At 36.7% G+C, this 22,623-nt stretch overlaps 1 protein-coding gene across 1 annotated transcript in view; it reads left to right on the forward strand.

The window, feature by feature from the left end:
- LOC132552389 (uncharacterized) overlaps nucleotides 1-22,623 on the forward strand; it is a 45,298-nt gene that overhangs the window by 7,005 nt on the left and 15,670 nt on the right. Inside the window, exons 2-10 of the mRNA XM_060216557.1 lie at nucleotides 1,697-11,128; nucleotides 11,487-11,613; nucleotides 12,190-12,322; nucleotides 14,259-14,408; nucleotides 16,647-16,711; nucleotides 16,913-17,071; nucleotides 19,500-19,631; nucleotides 21,446-21,647; nucleotides 22,475-22,573. Of these exons, the coding sequence (XP_060072540.1) occupies nucleotides 1,697-11,128; nucleotides 11,487-11,613; nucleotides 12,190-12,322; nucleotides 14,259-14,408; nucleotides 16,647-16,711; nucleotides 16,913-17,071; nucleotides 19,500-19,631; nucleotides 21,446-21,647; nucleotides 22,475-22,573 (10,499 nt within the window). The remainder of the gene's footprint in view (nucleotides 1-1,696; nucleotides 11,129-11,486; nucleotides 11,614-12,189; nucleotides 12,323-14,258; nucleotides 14,409-16,646; nucleotides 16,712-16,912; nucleotides 17,072-19,499; nucleotides 19,632-21,445; nucleotides 21,648-22,474; nucleotides 22,574-22,623) is intronic.

Here is a 22,623-nt window from a genome sequence, read left to right on the forward strand (position 1 = left end):
CGACAGGTGGCCATCTTGGATTTTGGATGTAAAAGTTTGTTACCGCTATTTCTTGGAAAGTGCTGGATGGATCTTTCTCAAATTTCATATGCAGGTTACCCTTGGTCCCTAGTTGTGCATTGTACCTTTTTTGGACTGACTTAAATTCAAGATGGCCGACAGGCAGCCATCTTGGATTTTGGAAGTAAAATCTTGTTACTGCTATATCTGAGGAAGTACTGGATGGATCCTTCTGATATTTCATAGATATTGGTTTCCCTTGGTCCCTAGTTGTGCATTGTACCTTTTTTGGACTGATTTGAAATCAAGGTGGCCCACAGGCAGCCATCTTGGATGTCGACAGTAATACAGCACAAGCACATTGTCCATTATCCACCTGTAACTGACTGCTATCTAATAATACTTTGGGATCTTTTTCAAATGATATTTGCTATTAGGTGCTTAGTAAAAATATCTTGTGCCATTATTGAGAACATTCAATGAAGACCAGTTCATGAACATTTACAACACCTGTAACAAACAAAAAAAAATAAACAAATCTTCAAGAACTGAAAACAGATCCTCAAATGGTGGGCGCCAAGATCCCTCTGGGATCTCTTGTATAATTAAAGATTACAATTGCTACTAGAGGAATTTTCATTTTTCTTTTAACGAACAGCAAGAAAGAGGAAATAATAGAAAAGACGAGGAAAAAGTCCAACTTTTAACTTCTAAGCCCTCTGGGATCTCTTGTCTACTTATAGAAGACTGCTGATCAAAGTCATTGAAGGAAGCTAGTTTTAAATAGCCTCTAAATGAGCATCTTAATATAGGAATTACATGATATGGGCCCGATTTACATAAAAAATTGGACACCTATACTAGGGATGTACTTACATATTAAGACTAGATTAGGAAACCCATTTTCCTGTTTGTATTTACCCAAGAAAAGTGAACTGTCAATAAAGCACTTTGTTTAGCCAGGCCTTAATGTTACAGTATATGGTAACATTAAAAGCACTTATCTTTAAAAAAATTGATGCTAGAATGAAATGCCATTTCCAGGAAACATCATGATATGAACCTATTTGCAGAGAAATGGTTCTGGAATGATTCAACTGATCATATTATCCAATAACTTGTATAGTCGAAATTAACTTCATAGCATCTAGTGATAGAACGATGATCAGGTTCAATCAATTATCTAATCGTTCAACCTCATCTAATGCAATGATTGATTGTAATTTTGTATAATTGATCATCGGTACCACAGTATTTTCTTGTGTGTTAAAAACAAAATCTATAGTATGCATAATAATACGAAAATTCTAGGTAACTTAAGTATCTTAGCTTAAAGTTACAAAAAATAAAGTATTACCTTAATGAAGAACATATAAACTTTCTATTAATATTGAACACACAGGCAGCTGATTATGTAATTGATTATCTATGTCAGAGAGCTTATCCAATTTTAACCGATAATCGCTTAAAAAGACATTATAATTCCAAACAAAACTGAGTATTTTTCAGTATGTAAGTTATATGCTTGAAATATCCAGATCATGGTTGACTTACTACAGGCTTCTTTTGATGACAACGAGATTTAAAAAAAAAAGGACAAAACTAAGAACATAAATAAGAAAAATAAGAATTGGATTTTATTCTTATTAACTGGCGTTTCAAGTACTAAAGTCATATCCTTTTGATCTGTTTACAGATGATGATGTTTCCACAGTCGAAGATGTTGAGGGTTATTATAGTACAGAATATGCAGGTTCGTTGGTGAATGAAAATTCAGAAGATCTGTGTAATAATATCTCTGACTTTAAAATAGATGATATAGAATTGACCGATCAACATGAATTGTCAGATGACTTGAGTGAATACAAATGTAAATTTTGTGAACATCTTTTTGAACACCATTCTGATTTGATAAAGCATACAACAGATTTCCACATGAATGAACAGGATCGGGATTCAGGCTGCTTAGGTGAAAAACCTACTTCTTCAGCTTCTGACAACAAACTCGTCAAAAGCTGCAAGCACAGAGCAGGTTCTTTTAAATGTGAATTTTGTGATAAAGTCTACAAATATGATTTTGATATGAGTAGACATGTGAAGAAAAACCACTTGAAGGATTTGAAACGATGTAAAGGAAACAATTTATTAAAAAACAAAATCAAAGCTTATGTGAAAAAAAACCTCCCATACCAGTGCAAGGTTTGCGGCCTTGCCTTTGTTTCAGAAAGAGGTTTGTCTTATCATACTAGTCGTGTTCATACAGCCTCAGCATCAGCCAAAGCAAAGTGCATCAGAGAGATCAGTGAACGTAGCAAGAAGTTGCTCTCTTTGATAAAAACTGGGAAGTCAAACACTGCTGCTAGATCATCCATCCAATCTCCAGAATCAAAAGAGATGAAAGTGAAAAAAGCACAATCTAAAGAAAAAGTATCGCCAAAAATCAAAAGGATACAACCAAAGATCCCCTCCCGAGGGACTTTGGTGCACCCCAGTGAAAGCTCTTCATTGCCTTCTGAAGAGAAATCCCCTCGTGCAAAAACTAACTCTGCCAAAAAGAGTCTTCCAATTGAGATAATCCGTGAAAAAAATGAAAAGAGATTAAAATGCAAATTGTGTCAGAAAATGTATGGTACTCGACCAGGAATAATGTACCATCTCAAGATAATACATCTCTACTGCTGTGTGTGTTACAAGCAGTTTTGTTACCAGAAGATGTATGACAAACACATGGAGTTAAAGCACAACCAGCCTCACATTGTCATTGACGATAATTATTTGTCTTATTTCTCTAAAGCAAACAATACTGAAAGTGTGTCCAAGGCAGAAGATATAGAACACGACTGTATGGATACAAAAGAGAAGACTTCGAAGGCACAAGTATGTACAGTAGAAAGTTCTGCCTCTGAGTCAGCAGCACCTTGCACATCAAGCCCTTTTCACTCTAATACTACTGCTGTGAAAATTCCCAAGGGAACTGTTCTAAGTCCAGTCAAAATCAGGTTAAACCGCCTGCCTTCAGACCCTGTTTCTCTTCAAAATCTCACAAATAGTGCGAGATATGTAGTTGTTCCCAAAACTAAAAATATAGATACTGGATCATACAAGGAAAGTTCAAATGAGAACAAATCAATTTGTGCAAACAATGTAGGGTCCTCGGAGTCTGGAGACAATGTTGCTTCAACTCCAGACAGGAATGAAATTGACATTTCATATAAGAAACCTGTAACACGAGCCAAATTGGGACCAAAGTCCTGGAAAGAAAAGTTTAAAGTTGAAACTAACATCAGAGATCTGCAAGGACAACCAGGAGCAGTTTCTGAGAAAACTGTGAGGTCAGTTACTGGAACGGAAAAAAGCAACATTTTTTCTGTAGCAAAGACCGAATCAGCTAATCGGGATAAAACTATTGTCAGAAAAACTCGGAGCAGACCGTGGAGAACAAGGAGTGGAGAAAGAACAAATGTTTCTGTGAGTGAAGTAGGCATAGAAAATACCACACCATCAGTAAAAAGTGACTGTTCGATGGATGTGGACAATTTTAGTCAACAATCTGTGGAATGTTCAATGCTTTCCTCAAACCAAAAAGATGTAAAAACCCATTCAGTCAAGCAAACAGACATTTCGACAGGACAACCTACTGTAACAATTTCTATCGAGCGCATTACCAGAAGTTCTATCCAGCCAGCTGCAATGGAAAGTTCACGATCAGTTACCAAGAGTTCCTCATTGCTGGATAGCAAATGTTTACCTGCATCATTTTCTGATTCTTCATTTGCAGTTGTGAGAGAGGATTCTTCAGTAGAAGGCGTGGGAGATGAGGATTTGCAATCAGCCAAGTCTACAAATCTGACCAAGAGATCTTCACGGCGAATTACAAGGCAAGGTTTTTCTAAACATGAAATATCACATGCATTGAGGACCAGAATATCAGAATCTCAGACATGTTCATCACAGTTTACTCTATCAAGCAGGAGTCATTCTCTACCGTCAACTAGGGAAGATGTAATTTCTGAATCTTCACAGTTACCTCCCTCAACCAGAAATAATTCTCTCCCACCTCTAACAAAGAAACTTAGAACTTTTGAACCTTCCCAGTTTAATCTATTAGCCACAAATTCTTCTCTGCCACCAATTATGAAGGAGAAAATTTCTGAACTTGCAAAGGTTAATATTTCCACAAGGAATCCTTCTCCCTCACCAACAAGGAAAAGCACATGTAATGAATCTTCAAAATTAGATAATATAACTACAAATTCTTCACCACCAAAAAGTAAGAAAAAGACCACTTCCGAATCTTCAAAAGGTAAGAATGCAGTGGGAAGCCCTTCTCTGCGACCGAAGAGGAAAGAGTCACCATCAAAACTTTCAAGTTTTGATAACTCAAAAGGGTATTTTTCTCCACCTATACCTAGGAAAAATTCTCATTCTGAATCTTCAAAGTCAGATAATTCCACTGGGAATATTTCTCCAACAGCTAGCAAAGAGACAATGCCTCAATCTTCAAATAATTCTACAGGGAGTTTTCTCCAGTCTCCAACTAGAAAGGACCTAATGTCTGGGCAATCATCTATAATATCAGCCAGTTCATTTGAACTAAAACCGATTCCTTCACAGCCTACTGGGAATGGTAGCACATATGACCCACCTTCTCAGTCAGCAAGGAAAGAGTTTAATGATGCTGATTGTAAGGAAAAGGACATGTGCACTGGAAGGAAAGGAATGCTTGAAACACATTCAACATTGCATTCAAGAAGTAAGATCTCATTTGAAACATATAACCATGATATCAGAGAATTAATGTTTGGGAAAACCTGTAATGTGTTGGATTTACACGTAGATGATCAAAGTTCACCTGAACATCATGAGGATTTGGAATGGAAGGTTGTGCATGATGAAAAATCGTATGATTTAAGCAAATTATCTTTAAAAATTACAAGGGATGTGAAAACTGGAGCAAGAAGTGTAAAAACACACAAAAGATTTTTTTGTAATTTAACTGGACTGAAACTGAAAATTGTTCGAGATTTTTCACAGAAGAAAAGAACAGTTCTGTCAGATGAGGATCAGAAATGCCATGGAGAATCTGAACTGTCGGACACATCCACATATTCCACACCACAAACTGTACATGCTGTTTCTTCCATAGAGGATTTGTCCTCTGACAGTCCTTCCTTTGCAATCAGTGACAGTGATGATCTTGCATCTCCAGCAAAGAGGAGCACTTATGTACCATCAGAAGAATGTATGTCGTCGTATGAGGGTATTTTTAGTTCTGTGAGACAAACTCGCTGCAGTAATGGAAATGATAGAAAAACATCATGCCTTAAACCTGATGTGGAGGCTGTTCTTAAATCACCAGCATCAGGTGGTTTGGAAGATCAGAATGACACCAATTCACAGAAACAGATTGAAATAGTCTCTGGTAATGCTAGTTCTCAAAGAGGGATTCTTGGTGTTGACAATGAACATATTGGAATTGCAAGAGACACGATGGTTAATTCTGAGGGAAGGGTACAGGTCACTGACAGGGCTATGATTGGACCCTCTGGTGATAACATACTAGATACAAGATCTGTGGGCAGAGCAGCTGTGGTTAGTGTAGATAATGGTAGTCTGTCTTTTAGGAAGAAAAGTTGTAGTGTTGAAGAGAGAGGGGACATGGGAGAACAGATGAAAGCATCAAAGTCTTATTGCCAGGAAGAATGTCAAACACAACACTGTAGTGGCAACAAAAATGATGCATGGTTGGAATCATCACTGAAATCCCAAAGGAAGGTATTGGAGGTAAATCAACAGAACTGTGAGGCTAATAAGATGCTAGCATTGAGTTCTTTTGACAATCTCCTACAGCATGTTGAGGAACGAGGCATTCCAAAAGTAGTCTTAGAGAAAGTACAGAGTCCATTAACCCAGAATGAAACTGTTTCAGACCATTTAGTTAAAAAGCGACGCTTAACAAAAGCAAACAAACCTGCTCCTGCATCTGTAAAGAAAAATCGTATGGTATATCGGGAAACATTAGGAAAAATTACAAACGAGACAACAGAGGATTCAAAAGAACATCGCAAAATTGTATTGAAAGTCGACGAGAAAATGTCAAAAAACTTTAATATTACTGTTTCTACTAAAAAAAATTCTGGTGTTGATGAGATAGACGGTTCACGCATCAAATCACATTGCTTAAAGGATTTGCTACCACTTCCTCTGACAAATTCAGATGTTCAGAATAGACACGGTGGCAGCAATGGGGCAAGATCCCTTAATGTAGGACAAAGTGGTGGCAATGGGGCAAGAACCCTTAATGTAGGACAAAGTGGTTGCAATGGGGCAAGAACCCTTAATGTAGGACACAATGGTAGCAATGGGGCCGCAAAACCCCTTAATGGAGACATGATAAGCAAATATCTTTTGGAGGAATTCAGTGAAAGTGATTTAGATCTGATGTTAAATGATGATTCACATGGAGGAGAGGAATTGGTGGATAAAAATGTAGAAGTGACTTTGTCAGAAGATGGTTTGTCTGCTACGGTGAACAGACTGCAGAGTGACACAATTAACAACAAATTCAAAAGAAAAGTCCTAAAGGAGATCATAAAAATTATTGAGTTTGCAAGCCCAGATAAATTCCAAACCAAGTCAAAGTTTCAAAATAGTAGTTCTGATCAGGATAGGATTGGATGTATTAGAAATCCGAGGGTGCGAGGGAGGAACCACATCGTGAATTCTGCACAAGTCACAGAGGAGACAAATATTACCAACCTGAATGAAAACGATACTGAAAATCTGCAGTTAAAAAATACTGGTACTTTTGAAGGATTTGATAAAAATACAGATACCAAAGAGAGTAATGTTCTAGCAGTGATGAAGTTAAAATTCACAGATGAAGACTGCAGTGTATGTGAAATTGGATCCAAAAACACCAGCACCTTCAAAGCTAGTGATAATTATGATGAGCAAAAAAAAAGTGTTCATAGCAAAGAAATGAATATGAATTCTGATCAACCCCTTCATCACAATTTGAAGATGACAGATACATACTATGCAAATATCCAGTATTGTTGTGTATTGTGTGGCATGGCCTACAGGAGAATCAGCAGTGTTATTTGTCATATTGAGTCAAGCCATAAAGAGAGGGATAAGCATGTTAGTCTCTGTTACAGAATGGAAACCATGCATGGTGGTGGCACAGTTGATTTGACTGGATCCCAAACAAACAAAATTCAATCTTGTAACACAAACAAGATGAATGAGTCAGAAACAGCTGTACAAAATCTGTTGGAGAGCTTTCAAGAAGATGTCTCGTACAACACGAGTGAGATTTTGACCAAGGGATCTGTTACCATGTACTCTGAAACACAAGGAGCATCAGTACTGGACGAAGCTATCCTATATCCTTCTGAAATGAAGGAACTTCAGAAACAGGCTCAAGATATTATTGTGAGTTCCTCTAAAAATGTGCAATCTCAAATGCAGGATGATGATATTGTTTGTTCCACTGAAACACAAACAGGAAGCACAGGATATCCTTGTCATAGAATGACAGAGACTTGGAACGTAGGACAGATTCCTGGAGATCAGGACAAAGGACAGAGTCACGAAGATCAGAGAATAGACCACCATCATCAGCAAGACCACAAACTGTCAGAAACAACATCAGAAGATCCAACAGAGGAGCATCAGAGAAATCGGGAGAAGAAATCTGAAGGACTGGAGAGTTGTGAGAATATACAAGCTGAAGGACTGGAGAGTTGTGAGAATATACAAGCTGAAGGACTTGAGAGCTGTGAGGATAAAAAGCCTGAAAGACTGGAGAGTTGTGAGGATATACAACCTGAAGGACTGGAGAGTTGTGAGAATATACAAGCTGAAGGACTGGAGAGTTGTGAGAATATACAACCTGAAAGACTGGAGAGTTGTGAGGATAAAAAGCCTGAAAGACTGGAGAGTTGTGAGGATATAGAACCTGAAGGACTGGAGAGTTGTGAGGATATAGAACCTGAAAGACTGGAGAGTTGTGAGGATATACAACCTGAAAGACTGGAGAGTTGTGAGGATAAAAAGCCTGAAAGACTGGAGAGTTGTGAGGATATACAACCTGAAAGACTGGAGAGTTGTGAGGATAAAAAGCCTGAAAGACTGGAGAGTTGTGAGGATATAGAACCTGAAGGACTGGAGAGTTGTGAGGATATAGAACCTGAAAGACTGGAGAGTTGTGAGGATAAAAATCCTGAACTGCAAGAGAGTGAACTCCAAAAAGCTGCATGTATTTTTGATGAGAAAGATTCCACAAAAAAATTAGTACTGGAAACAAATCAGGATATGGTTTTTATGTCTGAAACAAATTCTCCTGAAATGGTAGAGCCAAATCTTACATTCCAGGAAGAAATTCAAAACTACAGTCATATAGAAAATGATGTACACCAAGATCATCATCCTTCAAAATTCCATGCCTGGTGTAAAAGTGATGATGAAATTTGTGAGAAGATTATCAATCAGACTGGAATTGTTATTCATCAGAACTGTGTGGTTAGGTTAAGTACTCTGCCTCCTGGTGAACTGACAGTAGGAAATCTAGTTTTGAAGCCTGAGAATTCAGGGAAAACTATTATCTGGAAAATAAGCACTGTCAGTGGCATCACAGAGCCAAGTCCTGTGACAGATCATGTGATCAATCATAAGGAGGTGGCTGTAAGACCTCTTGATCATCCTAAGGAAGGCTGCAAACAAGGTAAAAGTATCATAAAGTGTCCTGCTAAATCTGATGAAGGAACATCAAAGCACAGATTTTATTGTGAGTTATGTGGATTATCATATGCAAATAAAAAGGGTGTGAAGAGACACAAAATTAACAAGCATTCAGGTACAGAAATAAAATCTGATGAAAATTATAAAATGAGATATGATGAAGGGAATTCCAACACTGCAGACATAGCAAAGTCAAATTTTACTCAAATACAGACCATCACCGAGACAATAAGCAGAAAGTCAAACAACAATTCAGGGGAAGATACAGATACCTCTACTGTTGTATCTGAAGGACAAGCAGATAGGAGGAAATTTAAAGTAGTCAGAACTGATGAATCGAGTGATCAAGAAAGTGCAAAACAAGGTCAACCAGTCCTTCAATCAAATCATCAGTTCGATATTCATCTAGACAAATCAGAAAAGATCGCATGTACACAGCTGGACAAATCAGACAACTTAGCAGGTACACAGCAGGACAAATCGGATAATGCAGCAGGTACACAGCTAGACGAACTGGATAGCCTGCAGGCTGTTCAACAAGACAAATTAGGTGGCTTACCAGATATCCTGCAAAACAAACTAGATGGCAAAGCAGAAGCACAGCAAAAGAAATTTAACAACCAGTCTGACATAGCCCAAGACAAATTAGATAACTGGCCAGATGTGTTGAAAGATGAAATAGGGGCAAAATCAGTGTGTGAAACAAATGCAGCGAACTCGCCATCAGTTTCAAAAGCATCATTAGATTTTCATCAAGGCAGCGAAAACAGACAAAAAGGAGCTAAACACAAGAAAGAAAGGAAGAAAACTAAAAACAAATTGATGAAAAGAAAAGTATCATCAGAAAGTACTTTGTCCAATTCGGCCATCACCGCATTTGAAATGGCCATTTCTACACCAGCACATTCTCAGCGTAAGTTAAAAAAGAGGAAACTGGAGCCGCAAAATTCCTCTGAAGAGCCATTGTCCAAATGCCCGAGTTCAGTCCAGTCAAAAAGTTGGTTAGATAAAACAGCTCAGGAGGAAGAACAATGCCCTAGTCATGTGGAAGAGTCTGTTGATACAGAAGAGGTCAATAATGGACTTTCAAATGCATTGCAAATAAACGACAAGGAAATGCAAAGTGGCTCAGAATCAACATCCCCAAGAAAAACGGAAAGCCCAAAGAAATCCAATAGAAAAAGTATAGATAAGATAGTTCAGGGTATTATACAACGTCAGAAGGATAAGGAAAGCAAGAATAATCTTAAAGCGTTGAAGCCACCAGAAGTAGACTTCCCTGCTCCGTTTGAGGAGATTCTAGCCCAGAGCAAAGTGAAGGCAGTAAAATCTCCGGAAGTGAATGAATCAAAAACACTCTTTAATGAGAGTTCAGATTTGTCAGGAGTGTCTCTAAAGAATGTAAAGTCATCGACAAAAGCTGTTGATATATTTTCTTCACTGCGAATGGGTCCAGCTGTTAAGTTTGGAAAAAGTTTCCGCAAAGTTTCATCTCCGATAGCTTCATCAACTGTCGAAGAACCTCAAGAAAAGTACAGATCACCCCTAGACAGAGTTAGAGCAGAAATGCCTATGAAATTTGGAGCAACACAGGAAAAAAAGAAGGTTGGAGAAGTCAGTTCTAGATCCACGAAACAAAGCAACAAAAGCTATTTGATAGATATACTGAAGGACATTCCATCTATATATGATTGCAGTAATGAAGGAGGGTCCTATATTTCCCCTTGGGACAACCCCTCCATGACTTCTCAAGAAAAATCTACTAAAATTTCAGTTTTTTCCAAAGCTGAACACTTTAGCTCAGAGGTGAGTAATGAAGCAGGTGTTAAGTCCAATAAAAGTGCTGTCATGGATACGACTGTTGAAATGTCTAATAAGCAGGGAACCACTTTGGAGATTTCAAATGAGGGTGGAAGCATTGATATTTATGATAATTCTGAAATGCATGTAGACACAGAGGAACAGATGTTGATGTCAGTGGAAAAACAAGACTGTGTTCCTGTGACAACTGATGAACATGTAGAGGAAATGCATCATTCCTGGACATTGTCTGAAGATGAGAAGATGGCTGATGATGATGACAATTTTTGTGAGGATGAAATTGAAGAGAATTCTGATTATGAATGTGAAGAAAAGAATGATAGATTAGATGAATGTGAAGAAAAGAGTGATCGATTAAACAATGAAAGACTAGATGATGTTGATTCTGAAGATGAACCAAACATTGAAGAGGAGGAAGAGATGAACAAATCTGATGATGAGTTTAGAAATGATGACAGATCAGTTGAAGACACAGAGAATGATATTCAAAACAGTGGAGATGAGAAAGACAAAAATGCTTATGATTCTGACAATGAAAAGGAGGAAGAAGAATTTGATTTCTGTAAGTACAAAATGTCTAACCCATTTTTCTCATAGTAAGGAATATTGCAGTTTATAATGATCTATGCTTAACCAATGTCTTCAGATTTGAAGTACTGACCATGAAGCAAAAAAACGTTGATTAATTGAGGAAAAGTGATTGATTTTAGTGAAAGAAAGTAAGAAGCATGCTTTGGTTATTATATTTATTAAAATAATTCGTAGGAAATGTTTGTGAGAAAAATCTTCAGTCACCAAGAGAGATATAAGCTGGTTGTTATTCAGTGTCTCTGGTTAATATGGCAACTTGAGTAGGCTACAGTTCAAGTCCAGTGCTGAATTCATCTGACTAATGTATACATCAATCTTTGTTCACAAAGTGCCTCCTCTGAAACCACCCATGAAAACTCCTGAGAAGAGTGGAAGTGATGAAGAACGAGATATTCTCTCTATAGACTATGACTCAGATGAAGCCAGTTTCCTTGATGATGTTGGATCTGTTGTCAGGTAATACTTGTGAAGCATGGGACGGGGTTGGAGTCCCACAGAATTCTTAGCAAACAATAGTGTAAATGATGTAAATACAAACATTATCATAGTTACTATTCTGGTAAAACCTACCCCAGGGTTTGTTCAGGGGAATCACTCATAGAATTTAATTGATAACCAAACCATGGATAAAAGGGAGTCCAGGGGTCAGTTAAACGTTTTACTGGAATAGGCTTGAGATCTTATCGATGGGAAGTTTTTAACAAACCTGAGAACCATTTTTTCTTACGCGTTTTCACTAAAACTTGAGACAAGGTTTGGTTATATATAAATGTAGTTTTTATTTCAAATCCTTGTATCCAATATTTTTATTGTGGTTATTAGTTTCCTTTACGAAATCTATGATTATAGGTTCCTTGACTTTAGAGGAACTGTCGACACAAAATGAAATGTCATGTTTATTGGTGACAAACTATTATGATTGGATTTACATTACCTCTAATCTGAAATTGAATTTGTATATAATGATTTCACACAGCTATTAATATTACATGAATCGGTGTTACATTTTGAAATTCCTGGTTTGATTTGCAGTAAAAAATCTTTTTCAAAGAGGAGGTCTTTGGTTGCTGTTGAGTCCGAATTAGAGGTTGTTGAGAATTCACCTGTAGATGTGTCGGCAATGGATCTCCCAAATGAATCATCAGTTACCACATCCATTAAACAGGTGAGAAATAAAGATTAGGTTTTGATGTATGTTTTTGCAAACAATTTTTACAAGGAGTGTTTATAGGGTCATTTATTGAAAGCCTCAAAATTGTCATCACCATAATAGTGTAAACTTATTTCATGGAGACAAAATTTTGTTAAGTTTCAGAAAAAACATCATTTCTTCAGTACTTTATTTCATGTCACAATTTACTTTTGAAATCCATTCAGTTCTAAAAATTTTAATTAAATTTTAACTGTTAATCATTTTTTGAACATCTGAATTCATTGAACAAGACTCCCAACAAAATCAACAAACCAAAACTTGCAGAAAATTTAAGCATTTTACAGGTAACATATCATAGATTTTAGCATTTTACAGTTAACATATCATAGAATTTAGTATTTAACAGTTAACATATCATAGAATTTAGTATTTTACAGGTAACATTTAGAATTTAATATTTAACAGTTAACATATCATAGAATTTAGTATTTAACAGTTAACATATCATAGAATTTAGTATTTAACAGTTTATCATAGAATTTAGTATTTTACAGGTAACATATCATAGAATTTAGTATTTTACAGGTAACATATCATAGAATTTAATATTTAACAGTTAACATATCATAGAATTTAGTATTTAACAGTTAACATATCATAGAATTTAGTATTTAACAGTTAACATATCATAGAATTTAGTATTTTACAGGTAACATATCATAGAATTTAATATTTAACAGTTAACATATCATAGAATTTAGTATTTAACAGTTAACATATCATATAATTTAATATTTAACAGGTAACATATCATAGAATTTAATATTTAACAGTTAACATATCATAGAATTTAGTATTTAACAGTTAACATATCATAGAATTTAGCATTTTACAGGTAACATATCATAGATTTTAGTATTTTACAGTTAACATATCATAGAATTTAGTATTTTACAGTTAACATATCATAGAATTTAGTATTTTACAGTTAACATATCATAGAATTTAGTATTTAACAGTTAACATATCATAGAATTTAGTATTTTACAGGTAACATATCATAGAATTTAGTATTTAATGGTTAACATATCATATAATTTAATATTTAACAGGTAACATATCATAGAATTTAATATTTAACAGTTAACATATCATATAATTTAGTATTTTACATGTAACAGATTATTAGATTTTAGGATTTTACTGGTAACAGATTATAAAATTTTAGGATTTCACCAGTGACAGATTATAAAATTTTAGAAATTTACAGGTAACAGATTATAAAATTTTAGGATTTTTCAGGTACCAGATTATAAAATTTTAGAAATTTACAGGTACCAGATTATAAAATTTTAGGATTTTACAGGTAACAGATTGTAAAATTTAGGATTTTACAGGTAACGGATTAAGCTGTATATTGGACTCAAGAGTGCCGCATTCAGTCAGACTTTTCTTGCAATGGAACCAATAGATTTAAAAGCATGCTACTTTAATGTGGCATGCAGACTTTGTGAGAGGAAACAATGAGTTTTCTGTTTAAAACTCTTTGTTATCATCTAAAACATATTAAGCCTGACATACATAAAACTCCTATAGTTCAGCTATTAACATCAAACTCCAGCCAACTTTTTATCTTTACTCTGTAGACAAAAGAGCAAAATGGGTTGCAAGTCTGGTACCACAGTGACATGCAGGTTATAGGATGTATGAAGATATATGAATCTCTTTTTTTAGAAAAAAAGTTTCACACAGAAGAAGTTAAGAATAATTTTGCCAGTTCTTTCTTAAGATTTTTTTTTATGAGAATGCCAAACCCATGCATTCAGAATTAACTCTTCCAAAGATCTTACATGCAGTGATGGAAGGCAGAGTTACTGTTTCTTTAAGCTATGTGATATTCATTGATTGATTGCCATGAAGTTATGTATACTTTTTACTTGTTTTCCAGTGCAGTATACCATCTGTGTTAACTCCAGCTGTGGTTTCAAGAGCTGCCAAAATATTTTTAACAGGAGGTGGTTACTGTTATGTATACCTGCTGTACGGTTCCTGTCGACGTATGAATGTGTGCCGATACCAACACACTGTACCACCTCTGGTGAGTTACTGTATTGATGTGGTTCACAACACTCTTGTTTTAACAACATAGATGTGTGTATCACTGTTAACGTATCCTCATGAACCTGATTATTTTGTGTTGAAAGTTTGGGAGGATTTGTCCGAGGATTACCAAACCAAATTTTTTCTTATGGCAGGAATTTAATGAATGTATGATTTAACAAATAGAGATTGATTGTCAAAGACGTGAATGTCACTTTTGAAAGTATTTGTTTGTTTTATCAATCGTCACTCACATTCTAATTAGAAAAGTACCTATTTTGGCACAATTCATCATGGATTTCTATCTTGGTTTTGGAATTTGTTTTGATAAATTTTGATTTTCTTCAGTTACCATAAGGCTTCAAAATTTTGGCCCCTAGCATCAATGACAAGTCCTAGACCTACAAAACAGCTGTATGATGCGGTTAAATTGAAAATTTAAGGTTGTTGGGTGGTGCAGTGGTAACATACTAGTCCCTTTTTCCTAGACGTCCTAGGTTTGATTACCTGAGCAAACAGAAAAAGGTATGGAGGTCACAAGCCCCGACCATGTAGGTTTTTAGGTCACCCGAGGCAAAGTCTCATGAAGATTTATTGTGATACACTTTTGTTTGGTATCATCCATCATCCAGTGTCCAGCATGGGGTGTGTGTCTGTAAGCTTCTTACTTTTTTGACTTCTTCTAAAAAAACCCTGAACTGATTGAATTTGGCAAACTTTCATAGAAATGTTGCTTTAGAATGATGTTATGCCTATATTGACACTCGTTGAACCCCAGGGGTTGATGGGCTTGGCCAAAAATGATCAGATTGACTTGAAATTTTAAAATCTTCTTTTCGATACCCATATTTTGTAGAATCAAATACTTTTCATGAATGGAATAGTCTTGAGGTGCATTTCTCCCTGAGGATGGGGTAAATGTGACTAAAATTCATGTAGGAAAAATTCATTTTTGAGCATAATCTGTTTATTTTCTATTGGAAGTGGATCTAAGCAGGTTTGAATTGTTAGAATAGGGTGACAGTTTAATGTTATGCACATGTTGACCCTGGCTGACCCTCTGGGGCATATTGGCAGGTCCTTAAATTATCAAATTGACTGAAATTTCATTAGATCTTATGAACCATAGATGATAGAATCAGATATTTTAGGTCTATAGTTGCTTTACCAAAAATGTAAATTTCATGACCCCAGTTGCAAGTTCTGTAAAAACCTTTCGTATTATCTCTTCTCTGTACTGCACATTCATTTCAGCTGTTTCGGTTTGTTAGTCCATGCAGATGACTGTTTAGGCCCCTGTGTCTCTTGTCTTTGGGTGCTCTGGTTTCCTTCCACAGTACGACCCCTCACATGCTTCCACCATGCCAACAAGAGTGATAATACAAGCTGGTTGCTCGCTTTCCAATTGTTTTAAAATGAATTAAGTTTATGTATAATTCAGTTTTTAGCTGTAAGAAATCTAATCCCAGAATTGGATCAGAAGGTGCTATTCACTCATGTCCTTGTTGTAAAGTCTTTGAACTTGCAAGTGGTAGACACTACTGGTGTAATTTTAGTCCCATAGATTTGGTGTAACCTGCCTGTCATGTTTTAATTGATTTGAATAGTGAGAAATGTACAGCCAAGCATATACAGATCGGACTGTGATAGGTCAGATGATCTGAGCATTGACCTTTATAACCCCAGATAAAGATGTGAGGTGGGTGGTCCAACGTACCCTACCCATTGTTTTTTTTGTTTCTCATGAAGGAGAAGAATGAACTGGTCTGTCATTGTTGTGTCCTTTGGCTAGACACTCTGCACTAATTGCTCTGGATGGCATGTCACATATGTTGTTCAGTGAGATATCCACAAGCTGTTCACCAGGCAATAAACTTTACAAACAGATTACACACATGTGGTTAGCATTGTGAAATTATAAGACGAATGAAAATTATAAAATTTGAATTTTGATTTATTTGAATTTGAAATTGAATTATGAGACAAGGACAACCCCACATCTAGAATTGAACCTTTTTTTCCCCCAATCAATTTTGATCTTCAGTGGTCTCTGAGATTTCATAATTTAGGCATTTAACAATCATTACAGTTGAGTCCAAGGAAGAAACAAGTGTCCAATGCAGTTAAAACCGTTATTAAGCTCTACTTTTTCTAATTTGTATTGAAAGGTGCCATTCCGCTAGGATGTCTTCTGTATAGTCTATGTGATGTATTGATGTGATAATTGATTTTATAGGAGTGGTTTTACTGGCGAGGCCAAGCAACTATACTGGATTCTCGAGAGAAACCAAACAAAGAAAGGTAAAACCAAATTTTCTACAGAATTTACCAGAAATATTGTTCTTGTAAAATTTCACCAAATATAAATGGGAAACAGATTAGATCTTATAGATATTACACTGTTAATACTGTAGAGAAAGAAAATTATAGCAGAAATTTGTTTAAAAAATAGGATGGTACTGTTTTGAAAAATCAAAAATAGAAATCTTTTCATTCCATAAGAGCTTTTGAAGTATACCAACTGCTGAAGACACTGAATGTGAAGCCATTAACACGTGAAGCTGTAGAAGTCCTACTTAAGCTGGCAGTGAATGCCTGGGACACTGATGCAGCTTTCCAGCTATTCAGAGACCTGAAATCTACTGACCTTATCAATGACATGTATGTATATACAGCTGAAAATGCTTGTCTTGAAATTGCTGGAGTCAAAATTTCAAAGTCTGGATTTTTCCCTTCTTCATCTTCGTAATTTTAGTTTGGATGACTCAAATTTCACCGAGTCAAAATTTCGTTCAAATCTGAAGTAACTTTTCAGTCCCTTCAATTGTATAGGAAGCGAAAAGAAATTTGACTTCTCAAAATTAAATTTTGTCAAAATGACTTCTATAGAGTTTGATCTATACATATACCAAATCGAAAGTCACCTGTGCTTAATATTTGGCTAAATATACAGTGCAATATAATGTGTAATGTGTTCAGGGTCCAGCTGACACCTACAGAATCTGGGGGAATGTATTCAGGGTCCAGCTGACACCTACAGAATCTGGGGGAATGTATTCAGGGCCCAGCTTACAGCTACAGATATTATGGAAATGTATTCAGGGCCCAGCTGACACCTACAGAATATAAGTAAATGTATTCAGGGCCCAGCTGACACCTACAGAATTTGGGGGAATGTATTCAGGGTCCAGCTGACACCTACAGAATCTGGGGGAATGTATTCAGGGTCCAGCTGACACCTACAGAATCTGGGGGAATGTATTCAGGGCCCAGCTGACACCTACAGAATCTGGGGGAATGTATTCAGGGCCCAGTTTACAGCTACAGACATTGGGGGAATGTATTCAGGGCCCAGCCGACACTTACAGAATCTAGGGGAAGGTATTTAGGGCCCAGCTTACAGCTACAGACATTGGGGGAACGATTCAGGGTCCAGCTGACACCTACAGAATCTGGGTGAATGTATTCAGGGTCCAGCTGACACCTTCAGAATCTGGGGGAATGTATTCAGGGCCCAGCTGACACCTACAGAATCTGGAGGAATGTATTCAGGGCCCATGTATTTAAGGGGAAATGTACCGTAAATATTCGCGTATAGTGCACAGGGTCAAAAAGGGGGTGCGCACTAGCAGGTACATGCCATTCCTGGGGTTACACACATCCGCCATATCACATAGTTATATGTAAAAGTCATCGGTCTTATATGATAGTTTGGAGGGAATGTTTTAATCATCTGGGCCCTAGCATTACGGTGAACAGCTATTGGTCGGGGCAGATTTTCTGCCTCATTTTGATGATGGGAATGTAGTTTTTAGGGCCCAGCGGACAGCCCACACCGATGCCCAAAGTTGGTGACCCCAGAATCTGCATGGCCCGGGAAGGTATTTAGGGCCCAGCTCTCTCCACAGCTACAGGTCTTTTCTTTCTTCCGTGCCTTGATATTTCACTCTGGAATGTTGAAGTGAAACTCCAGTCTCTCGGCGTAGTCAAATGGCGTTCGCAGTTTCCCCATGTCGAAGTCGGTGTAAACAATCCATCATTAAATACCTTTGGATACCGTGGTGACACCATAAAAGATCACAGAACAAACCACCTGCTGGGTGAAAATGTTCAGACAGTTAAAACAACAGGGTCAGCCCAAGCCGGGTGTCCCAGTCTCCTCATACTCAACTTGTTAACTGTCAGTAACCGTTAATTATTCAGAGCCTTTCATGCTTGTTAGGTCACCTGGGTAAATTTGTTTACTTAAGGTAATTACATGTGTTAGGGTCACGCTCATTGTGGTTTCCTAATTATCAATGGATCAGACCACATCAAATGTTTTGTTGCAGTGACCAGTCAATTAATTTTTCTGTAGATTTTTTTTTTTAAATCTGATCTCCAAAAAGTACCTGCGCACTATACGCGAGTGCGCACTATACGCGAATATTTACGGTATTCAGGGTCTAGCTTACAGCTACAGACATTGGGGGAATGTATTCAGGGCCCAGCTGACACTTACAGAATCTGGGGGAATGTATTCAGAGCCAAGCTTACAGCTACAGAATCTGGGGGAAGGTATTCAGGGCCCAGCTTACAGCTACAGACATTGGGGGAATGTATTCAGGGCCCAGCTGACACCTACAGAAACTGGAGGAATGTATTCAGGGACCAGTTGACAGCTACATAATCTGGGGGAAGGTATTCAGGGCCCAGCTGACACCTACAGAATCTGGAGGAATGTATTCAGGGACCAGTTGACAGCTACATAATCTGGGGGAAGGTATTCAGGGCCCAGCTGACACCTACAGAATCTGGAGTAATGTATTTAGGGCCCAGCTGACACCTACAGAATCTAGGGGAATGTGTTCAGGGCTTAGGTTACAGCTACAGAATCTGGGGTAATGTGCTCAGGGCCCAGCTTACAGCTACAGATAGGATTTGTTTGGTGGTACCTTAACCTTGTGACCTAAAGTTTCTACAAAATTAAAAAAAATTGCACATGGTGATGGAAAATTCCTAAAACCAACATTCTGGTAATTTGTCTCCAGAAAGGATGTCATATACATACCTTTAATAAAAAAAATTGTATTTCTAATTTTGTTTGTAGGACTTCAGTGATGTTGGTGCGTTTGTGTAGCATTTCACCTCAGAATTATACAGACCAGTTGTGGGCGCTGTTCCAAGAAATACTGGAGAAAAATCTGAAGCTCACTGGGGATTGTATCGATACAATTGTACAGTAAGCAAAGCAGCTTGTATATGTTTTCATAAACCAAATTAAATTTGATGTATTAGGTCATAGATAAATGTATTAATTCCATGGCATCAGCATTGGCTTCTCACCTCAAAACTGTCATTGGAGAGGACTTGTATTGACGTTGCCTGTTGCCAAATTCCAATTGTTATTTTGATTTAATGAAGTATTTTGAAATGAAATAAAAACTAAAATGTTTTGGGGAAAGTTACAGAAGACATTTACTCTTCTGAAACTTCTTGCTCCATGTACTTGTTTAGGAGTTTCTTTTTTTCTTTTTTTTTTTATTACTTTTATGTTGATAATTTGCCCTAGTTTTATTGTGTCGCCTGCAGAGCTGGTTGACACTTAGGGATCACTTTGTCAGTCGTCACACGTTGTTGTCGTCGGCGTTGTCGGTATGAAAGCTTTCCAGACTTTTTTCGGTAATGCTTTGAGCTATAAAAATGAAATTTGGCATATGGCTTTTTATTGCAAGGGTACAGATTAAGTTTGATTCCCTGCTGTCTGTGACCCTTTTTGGCAGAGTTATGCCCCTTTCAACTTAGAAATTTTCCTGGGAATATTGTTTTCCGGATTTTTTTGGCTTATGCTTTGTGTTAATTGAAATGAAATTTTATATATGGCTTCTTGTTGCAAGGGTACAGATTAAGTTTGATTCCCGGCTGTCTGTGTCCCTTTTTGGCAGAGTTATGCCCCTTTCAACTTAGAAAATTTCTTTGGAATATTGTTTTCCGGACTGTTTTGGCTTATGCTTTGAGTTATCGAAATGAAATTTGGTATATGGCTTCTTGTTGCAAGGGTACAGATTAAGTTTGATTCCTGGCTGTCTGTGACCCTTCTTGGCTGAGTTATGCCCCTTTGAACTTAGAAAATTCTCTGGAAATATTGTTTTCTTGACTTTCTTTGATTATGCTTCAAGTTACAGAAATGAAATTTGGTATTACAACTTTATGGTTGATTGTTGCACATCCAATTCAATCTCTGTATGATTTTGGGTCTGATCAGAAAAATAAAACAGTCAATAGGCGGCAATCTTGGATTTTTGCCTTGAAGTTTATTGTCGCTATTTCTGTTTAAGAAATACAGGGTGGATCTCTCTCACCTTTAAAATGCAGGCCTCCGTTGGTTCCTAGTTGTGCCCTTTTGATTTTGAGATTGATCAGAAAAACAATATGGCAAACAGATGGCAATCTTGAATTTCAACAATAAAAGGTTGTTATAGCTATATTTGAATAAGTATGTGATGGATCTCTCAGAAATTTCATATGTATGTTCCCCTTAGTCCCTAGTTGTGCCTGTTTGATTTTGGGACTGATCAGAATAACAAAAAGCACTGACAAGTTGCCATCGTGGATTTTGACAAAGACTTCTTTCATGAGAAGTACTGGATAGATCTCTCTCAAATTTCATATGTAGGTTCCCCTTTGTCCCTAGTTGTGCTGGCTTGATTTTGGGAATGATCAGAAAAATGAAATGGCTGAAAGGTGAAGGTCTTGGATTTGGCAATCTAATATTATTGTCACTATTGGCTGCCCTGTTGTGCTATCGTTGATTTCTAGGTACTGATCTTGATGGTTGTAGTTTCTGATTAAATGATGAAGTTTACGAACTTTTAAAATTCCAATCTTTGCTTCTCAGTTTTTATTACATGGCATTTCCAGTATGAAAACATTTTAAATGTTTTATGAAAAGATTTTTTGTGTATCTTAGTATGTGTGGAATTCTTTCACAGTGGATTAAGTTTGCATGTCAGGATGAGTAGTTTATCATGTTGAAGGTTAATTCCTACTTTGCAGAGCATTCAGCATGAGACGAGAATACACCAAACTCCTGGAAGTGTTGTGCTATTCTAACAAGGTTCCTGACTATTTGGTACCCATGCACATATTGCATGTTCTTTTGTTCACCTGCCTCAAGTCTCCCAAGGAGTACTTACCTGCCATTTCTAGATGGGCTGAGACTTGTAACCACATGCTGCTGCGTCAACTGGACCCTAAAGTAAATATTACTGACATATATAATCCAAAATTCATAAGAAAAGCATCAGCTCTGGTTGTCAAGGAGATTTACCATTACACTCCTGTTAAATGCATAGAATTACAGTGTTGTCAAACTTTAGTCAACTGTTATGTAGTCATAACCCTTCAGAATCAAAGGTGACAGGGTGTTTTAAAAAGAGTCATCTGTTAAAAAGACCTTATAATCAGCTTAATTGTATAGTTATCACATCTGTATGTGATGTTTGGAAAATGTTCTATGTTGAGTTTGAACAGTATTGTGACTCATTAATAGTTAAAAAACGAATATTTAAACAAAAATTTTGAATAGTTATCAAAAGTACAGATATCTGGTGATTCTGACCATTTTATATGGCCTACAAATATTTTGACAGGACGTTGGTATGACATTGGCCGTCTCTCAGTCCCTTGTAAACTTTTTGTTTCTCAATCTCCCACAGTTCTCAACTGATCTTTTCAAACTTGGTAGCTCAAACTCAATTACAATGATATGAAGTTGGGTTTTCCTGACCAGTTAACTAATATTGATGATTAAACTCAAACTTTCTGAATTGAAGAAGTTGCTACATCAGACTGTTTATTGTTATTAAAACAACTCCTTTACATTTCAGTGGATCATTGGCTTGTCTGTATGTGCAAATTGAAATTACAGGAAAACAATTAATCTTTTATCTTTGATGTTTTTAACAAATCTTTTAAAAGATCTTATGACGATGTTGCTATGTTGTTAAGACAGTTAAGTTTCAAAAATGTGTTGGTTTAAAAAATTTGCAGATATCATTTACACCTTTGTTTCATTTGCCATAGATCCTTACAGAGCTTTATGGTGTGTGTGTGAAACATAAGTACAGGGTTCTTCACTCCCTGCTGGAGCAACTTACTGCCACTCTTCTACCTGAAAACCAGGTAAGATGATAATTAATGGCCTACCAGTAAATCTGATAAAATGTCAGTTA

This window comes from Ylistrum balloti, unplaced genomic scaffold, assembly GCF_031769215.1.
Source record: "Ylistrum balloti isolate Yb309-2 unplaced genomic scaffold, AGI_CSIRO_Ybal_v1 Utg370246, whole genome shotgun sequence".
Lineage (NCBI taxonomy): Eukaryota > Metazoa > Mollusca > Bivalvia > Pectinida > Pectinidae > Ylistrum > Ylistrum balloti.